The sequence below is a fragment of the Pterocles gutturalis genome, unplaced genomic scaffold (genome assembly GCF_000699245.1).
Source record: "Pterocles gutturalis isolate BGI_N339 unplaced genomic scaffold, ASM69924v1 scaffold17967, whole genome shotgun sequence".
NCBI lineage: Eukaryota > Metazoa > Chordata > Aves > Pterocliformes > Pteroclidae > Pterocles > Pterocles gutturalis.
Window position 1 is genome coordinate 38,252 of NW_010110569.1, and position 8,256 is coordinate 46,507.

General features: G+C 39.2%; 1 protein-coding gene across 1 annotated transcript in view; it reads left to right on the forward strand.

Moving 5' to 3' along the window:
* Positions 1–7,912, forward strand: part of LOC104461747 (neurobeachin-like protein 1) — a gene marked incomplete at its 3' end in the record, with an annotated part of 43,733 nt that extends 35,821 nt beyond the window's left edge. Inside the window, exons 11-16 of the mRNA XM_010073438.1 lie at positions 369–452; positions 1,914–2,012; positions 2,114–2,694; positions 5,489–5,621; positions 6,217–6,336; positions 7,609–7,912. Of these exons, the coding sequence (XP_010071740.1) occupies positions 369–452; positions 1,914–2,012; positions 2,114–2,694; positions 5,489–5,621; positions 6,217–6,336; positions 7,609–7,912 (1,321 nt within the window). The remainder of the gene's footprint in view (positions 1–368; positions 453–1,913; positions 2,013–2,113; positions 2,695–5,488; positions 5,622–6,216; positions 6,337–7,608) is intronic.
* Positions 7,913–8,256: the final 344 nt, after the last annotated feature.

The following is an 8,256-nucleotide window of genomic DNA, read 5'->3' on the forward strand; positions in this document are numbered from 1 at the left end:
TATATGAACTGCAGGTGCCAGGTTGTCCAGCAGCATAGACACACATACTGCAAAAGGTTTCCTGATTTGTTTTCCTCCCTCCCTTTTGAGGTTGTCCATTAGCCGCATGAGGGAAACCTGTTTGTCCATCAGAATATTTAAAGTGCCATGTGTGTTGTGAATGCTTCTCTCTCCTCTTCAAGTATGTGACTAGTTGTCTACTGTTATGAAATTCCTTGTGGTTATGAAATCTTGACTGGTGGGGAGATGATTTTTGAAGCATGTTAGCAAACTCTTGATTTCCCTCCGGGCAGGAGGGTACAGTATAGATATTGGAGCTTAACTGTCTTTGTACATTTGTATATAACTTTTTTACCTGCTGCTTTCAGGTGTTTCAGGGACGCCTAGACTGCTTGGCAGTATCAACCATTCAGGCCCTCACAGCAGTAATGCATAAGTCTCCAGCTGCTAAGGTAACAGTATATATGCAGAGGTCTGTTTGCAGTAGGCTTCTTGATCTTGTTTTTGTCACAATATCTTGATGAATCTTGCTCATAAAGATGAGCAGATTGTGATCGCACATTCCTACTAGATAGGAATAGCTGTTTAGCGTCCCTTGTTCCTTTATGTGTGTCTAATGGCTGGACACTGAGCCATCTTTCTATCAAAACTGGAACATCAGAGCGTTGATGGCAGTTGGAACCTTTGTAAAGAAAGTATGTCATTACTTGTCCCATGAATATGTGGGGTAGAAATAATGGGTATTTGTAGGAATTTTCTGTCAGGAGTTTGTGTTGTAGTGGTATCATGGCTTTAAACTAACCCAGGATGGTATTGCTATCCAAATGGTGGGCTTGCTGTTTCTCTGCCCTTCCTTTGCAGTTATTCTTGTGATTTGATAAATGGATAGGTTGTGGTTAGTTTGTGGATCTGTCTGGAAGCTAAGCCCACAGAAAAGTAGTGTATTTTTTCTTATATCTCTGAGTTCATTAGATTCACCCCATGGGTGAATGGTTACTGAGTCTGGGCACAGGAAAAGGTATGTGGCTGCACAGTGGAGGCTAAAGGAAGAGTGGGGGTCATCTGATTTAGTTGCTACTTGCAGTACAGTCAAGATGAGTTATGCTCCTCCAGAGCATTACTTACAGTGCTTATTGCTCCACTGACTCTGGATAGCCTGGGAAGTGTTGTATTTTGGAGCTGGGGACTGGCTGTGATTCACATTCAGTCAAGTTTTCAATTGTACTTCCACTGCAACATATGTATTTTTTCTTTCCATATTTACATAAGCAATCATCTCACTTCTGCTGACAGATTAATCCTTTAAAAAAAAAAGTTATAATTTCAGTGCAGAATACTGTTGGGAGAAGAGTATCTGTTCCATATGATGTGTTGGCTGCTTACTAACTAAACCATAAATGGCTGCTACAGTTTGGATTTTGCTGCTTGATTATTTTTTTTCTTCATTTAAAAACCAGTTTTCAGAAAAACTTCCTTGGAACACTTTGCTAATTTTTGAAATGTTTAGGATGGATGGTTTTTAATTAAGCTGGTCTAGGAAAATCTTTCACTACAAAATTAATATCTAAATACTTCTAATTCTTAATGTAATCACTTAATTTCATGCTATAGTTTACATTAAAAAATGAAAGTGTTAGTATTTGTGATAGAATTAACATTTTGATTATAACAAAGCAATTCTATTGTTGTATAGGTAATTAGTAAAATATAACATTGATCTTTTATTTGAATCTGCAGCATGCTAGAAATAGCACAATGGACTACTATCAAAAAGAGATTTCTAGCCTGTAAAACATTATTCTTGCATTCTAATGATTTTGTGTCTAATATTGTGTTGGATTAGAACCTACTGCAGCAGACAAGCAATTTTTGTCCATTTTATTTGTTAGTGAGACTGGAATTTTTGTCCTCAGGAGGTCTTCAAGGAGAGGATTGGTTATGCACACATATATGAGGTACTAAAATCGCTGGGTCAACCCTCACGGGAATTGCTGGAAGAACTCATGAATATGGTGAGATGTGCTTGCTTTGAAGCTGAAAAGCTTGTATTTTCAACAGTACTTCTAGCCCTGTTTTATTGTATTTCACGTCTGAGTTCTCTGCTGTTTTTCAGGCTGTTGAAGGTGACCACATGGCTGTTGGGATACTAGGCATTAGTAATGTCCAGCCCTTATTGCTGCTTATCCAGTGGCTTCCAGAACTAGAATCACATGACCTGCAGATTTTCATCTCAAATTGGTTGAGGCGAATCTGCTGTATTAACAGACAGAGTCGTGCCACGTGCGTCAATGCAAACATGGTCATCCGTATTATTAAGACACTAAATTCCCACTCTGTGCTCCATTGTACTTGTGCAGAGAACCTGATTGCCCTTCTGGGCTCTTTGGGGAGCCAGTCAATGGGCTCAGAAGAACTGCTTCAACTAATACGGCTCCTGAGAACTGAGGAACCAAAACAAGCTCACCCTTACGTTGTTCCAGTGATGCGAGCCATTCTAGCAATGGCCCGGAAACAGGGCATGGCTAGTGCGTTGCAGTATTTCAACTTGTACCACAGCATGGCTGGAATTGCTGTTCCATCAATTCATAAGTGGCCAGGCTCTGCGTTTTCTTTCAATGCTTGGCTCTGCCTTGACCAGGACCGGGTGGACCCTAGCACGACTAACAAAAGTGGCAAGAGGAAGCAACTCTATAGGTATAGTTACTATAACTACTTCAACAGCACAAATCTAGGTCATCTGTTCCCTGCAGCATATGGTACCCTGTGACATGTGGTACTTCTGCTTATCTTCATAGAATGTGATATATAGTGCTTAGTTTGTGAAAGGGGGCAGTTTTATCTGTCACCAGAGCCAGGCTGTGTTACAGAAATAAGCATGTAGTTTCTCAGTTATAATGCTTTCTTGTCTACAGTTTCAATATCCATAACTCCAAATTGTATTAAGGTTTATAGCTTAAACAAAAAACAAAGCAACACAACCCTATGACCCCACCCCCCCCCCCCCAACAAAAACAACAAGCAACCCCCCCCCCCCCCAAAAAAAAAAAAACCTGACACCCTACGGCAAAATAGAACAGCCTTCCTGTAAAGGTAGTGAAATCTGGTTTTTCTGTATAAGAGCACAATGAAATTACACCTTCATTTGCTTAAATAGTAGACATTCATAAGGATGGTTCTTGGTTTAATCTAACTTTCTAGGTACTAATGTTCATCAGCAAATGAAATGCAACATAGGAGAATACTAGTTGAAGAATCCCTTGCTCCCTTCAGTCCTATTTTACTGCCCTGCAGTTTCAGGGGAAAAGTTGAAGAATGCAATTCTGGTTGTGATGGAATTGGTATTTTCCAAACCCCTATGTCTTAGAGTGTTGCTTTCTGTTTATTAATAAACATGGTGGCAGGTGGGAGACCTGTTGAATTTCTGTGGCTGCCCCGTGTATTTGTATAGCACAGCCCTGGTGAAGGGTGCCACCTGGTGAACTGCCATAACACTGTTTCCAGAATTTGTCAGTGTCCCCCACTAAAGATCTAAAGTAGACTGTAGTTACAGAAAACTGGGGTAGAATTGCACTACGAAGTAAAAAAGCTGCAAACGGATTTCAGTGTGAAGCTATTATACCAATAACTGACTGGTTTGTTATCATTGACATACAATTTTGAAGACCTTCTAATTTTGGGAAGCTAAAACAGTGTTGTGTTGAAATTAATACAAAAAAGTGAAATGTTTAAAATTCCAGTTTCAGCTTGAAATGTTAAGCATGCAACTGAATTAAAAATAATTAAAAATTGATCTAGCTGCTGTGTTTTACAGTGTTTAATTGTAAGACAGCTTACGTCTGTTGAGGTTGTCTATAATATTCCTGCTCTCTGTGTGTGTATTTGTGTTTTATATTAATAGATGCAGCTACTTGATAGTAGTTAATGCGTCCACTTGGAATAATGGTGCCTAAGGATGTGTAGCAGGTTTGGATAGCAGTTCACAATCTATAAATATTATTTTGTATCCAAGTGCTTAAAAAAAGAAAGGTTTCTTAAGGCACACCTGTGCTTGCAGGGCTTATTTATAGATAGCTGCTTACTGCTGATTTTCTTCATTATATGAGTGAAATAAGATATAAAACAATGAGTACATTTACATTTCCCACTAAGGTAAGATTCTTGCTGATAGATAATCACATATTAAAAAAGAAATTGGTGACTTATTGTTTTATCAGACAGTAATATCTAGTAAGTGTGACAGTAATGTTACAAATCTGCATACAATATTGGCAACTTTACCAGGGGCTGATGGACACAATTTGATTGATAGAAAACAGCACAGGTTGCAGACCAATCTCTTCTTTAATATTGTAGCTTCCAGAGACTGCAGTGGGGGGGACTTTGTGGGTCAAACTGAAACATTACTTGTTGGGACCAACATTATGTTTTCATGTAAAAGATGGATGACTACAAGGTGCTATGAGAGGTTGGGTAGGAAGGCTCTACAGAGGGATCTGGACAGACTGGATCGATGGGTTGAGGCCAATGGTAGGAGATTCAACAAGGCTCAATGTCAGGTCCTGCACTTGGGTTACAACTTCCCCATGCAACACTACGGGCTTGGGGAACAGTGACTGGAAAGCTGCCTGGTGGAAGAGGGCCTGAGAATGTTGGTTGACAGCCGGCTGAACATTAGCCAGCAGCGTGCCCAGGTGGCCATGAAGGCCAATAGCATCCTGGCTTGTATCAGAAATAGTGTGACCAGCAGGACTAGGGAAGTGATCGTCCCCCTGTACTGGGCACTGGTGAGGCTGCACCTCAGACACCGTGTTCAGTTTTGGGCCGCTCAAGACAAGAAAGACATTGGGGTGCTGGAATGTATCCAAAGAAGAGCAACGAAGCTGGTGAAGGGTCTAGAGCACAAGTCTTTTGAGGAGTGGCTGAGGGAACTGGTGACAAGGGGCTGAGGGGATACCTCATCTCTACAACTACCTGAAACTACCTCTTCTCCCAAGTAACAAGTGATAGGACAAGAGGAAATGGCCTCAGGTTGTGCCAGGGTAGGTTTAGATTGGATATTGGGAAAAATTTCTTCACCTGAAGGGTTATCAAGTACTGGAACAGGCTGCCATGGGAAGTGGTTGAGTCACCATGCCTGGAGGTATTGAAAAGTTGTATAGATGTGGTGCTTAGGGACCTGGTTTAATGGTGGACTTGGCAGTATTAGTTTAATGGTTGGAGTAAAGGTCCTTTCCAACCTAAATGATTCTATGTTTCTTTCTGGATCACCTTTGGCTTGCATATCTTGTGCCTTGGGGTCCCTTCCTTGAGGCAGTTCTTCATCTTGTTTTTTTTGAAACAAGAGTAATAGCTAGTCAAATAGTAAATATTGGACCAGTGACAAATGACTTAAGTTGGTTCTCTCCTTAATGAATGCACTGTTAGGTGATTTCCAATAGTTTTGATGAAATAAGTCCTTGATTGTGTGTTTTGTTATCTTTTTCTGTAGCTTTTTTACAGCAAGTGGTATGGGTTTTGAAGCATTTATTACATACTCTGGGGTGCTGGTGGTTGCCGTTTGCACGAAGAGGGAATATGCAACAGTGATGCTGTCTGACCATTGTTTTTTTGACTCTCTTTGGGTAAGATTTGCTACTGGAAAACACTTTATTTAGGATAGTACTGTTAGCTCAGAAGTCAAAGCTCATTTTTTTGTTGTTTTACAAATGGTCTGTTTTATCGTATTTAAATAATTTGTTGCAGAAGAACAGATTATTCTCAAATAATGCAAGCAATTTCCATGTAGGTTACTGGTTGATTGAGGTAGGTTATGCCTATGTTATTAGGCATTTGTTATTGATAAGCTGGTTACAGCATTGTGCTTTGAGATTTTTTTAACATGCAGATTTTTTTTAATATTAAATTAACAAGCATAGGTGGCTATGGTGCTATGTGAATGAATAAAATGTGCTACTGTGTTTCTGCCTTGCCTTTTTGTGTTCCCATACTTCAGGACTGATGTGCATTATCTGTATGTCTTTCCCTTCAAAAACCTGTTTACGTGTAAAATACTTTAAAATGGAAACAGATGATAGGTAGTCTTATCTTCTTGTTGCTGCTTTGGATTTAATTTCTTAAGTGGATTCCTCACCGGATTAGTAGAGGTGAAGTTAAATATTTCCATACCATCATTTCACTGCTTTTTAATAATGACTTAATTTTATATTGCTTAACCAGCACAACGTAACTATTGTTCACATGCCTGGAAAGAGGCCCTTTGGTCAGAGCCTTGTGTACATCTATGTCAATGGACAACAGAAGGTCTCTGCCCCACTTCGGTTCCCTGCCATGAATGAAGTAAGTTCACCTTCTGAGTCATACACCTGTCCAGTGAGCTCTCATAGAACAGTATGAACATAGTTGGCTTTTTTAATTTGGAAATTGCATAAGAGTTTAAGATAGCTTAGCCTATAGCTAATAAGCTTCTGTTCAACTTTGGACAGTATCCAGAGTATCAATTTGGAGTATAACTAACCATTAATTAATGCTTGTTTAATCATCTCAGTTTAAAAACAAGACAAAAAAGCCCAGATTACCTTGATTAGATTGTGAGGTTTCCCCAACATAATTGCCTGAGCATACTGACATAATTTATGATGAGTAAATCATAATAAATCACACCTCTGCCAGTAGGATTGGTGTGACAGTACTCAATGAGGAATATTCCCTGCTGTTTTCAGCAGTAACTTTTTTTACTTGTGTTTTCTGTATGTTCCCTTAATATCCTAATCTTATACCTGCTTTGTTAGCTGGATAAGCAGTTTACACACAGTTAATCTAACCATTTTGAACGTGTGCACATTTAGCCTGAAAAAACACAGTAGCCATAAAAGTGAGTATATGTCAAGTTTAGTTTTCTTTGTAAGCATTGTCTGTTCTTTTTTGTGGAAAAAATCCAATTTAAACTGGGCTACAACACTGAACGTTCTTCCCTCTTTTGTAACTCCTAATCTGATATTTGTTAAATAGGTTGAGCAAACACTTGAATTGGACACAGTCATAGTAAAATCAGTATAATAAAAAATGTGAGTAAATTTAATTTCCATTATGAGATAAAACTCTGGATTTTGGGCCATCTGTAGAATAAGCACTGTAAACATCAAGGTAGCTAAAAGTAGGGCAGGTAAGCTTCCCTTGAGAGCATCTTTTGGAGTGGAATAACTGATACGAGAAATGTACAGTAGCAGATATGCTGAGATAGTATTTTGGAATATAATCCAAAAGAGGAACGTTTACCATTGTATCTGGAGCACCATCCTTCCTGGCTTTACTCCTGCCAGAGGTCACACAACAGCTGAGGTGACCAGATTGTTCTTAATTGGATAAAGGGTGCTTTCTGTGTGTGTGTGTGGTTGTTTAATTTTTGGTTTGTTTTTTTTTTTTCTTTCAGCCTAGTGTGCTGGATTGCTTTTTTTCCAGGGCATGCCAGAACTTGTTGCTCTTGGTTTAATTTATTTAGTTCAATTTTGCCAGAAATAGTCTTCAGATTTACTTTGTAAACTGTGAAAAAAGGAGGTTCGATTTACTGTATGTGTTTTGGTTTTTTTTCTTCCATGTGTGACTCTCCAGTCTTTCACTTCTTGCTGCATTGGTTCAGCTGGTCAAAGAACAACAACTCCTCCTCCATCTCAGATACCAGATCCACCTTTTTCCTCACCTATTATGCCCCATCGGACATCGCTTGGGGGCATTCTCGCTACAGGAAGTTGGGGTGGGATGCTTGGAAAACCAGAACTCATCACCAAGATGATCTCAGCAGGGACTCAGGACAGTGAATGGGGTTGTCCAACATCTTTGGAGGGCCAACTTGGATCAGTTATCATCTTTCATGAAGCACTGCAGCCTCCTCAGGTGAAAGCATTATATTTAGCAGGTAAGTGGTAATTGTACTGGTTTTACTGGAATAAAGGGGATGAGTTATAGACAAGACCCCAATGAGCTTTGCTCTACATGGACACGTAATGAAGAAGTTATAATCCAGAAGAATTGCAGAGGTGACCTAAGTGAGAGGGCTTTATAAAAAATAAGCTTCAAATGGAAGCATAGTATTTTATGAAGTTTTATTTAAAATGTTATGTTTACAGCAGCTCATCTATTTATCATATGTACAGACCTGCCAAAGTCAAAATATTAGGTATTATTTTCAGTTATAGGTTCTTAATTTCTGCTACTGTTTGCCTACATGTGAGTTTACAGTTGAGACTCTTTAAAGGATTG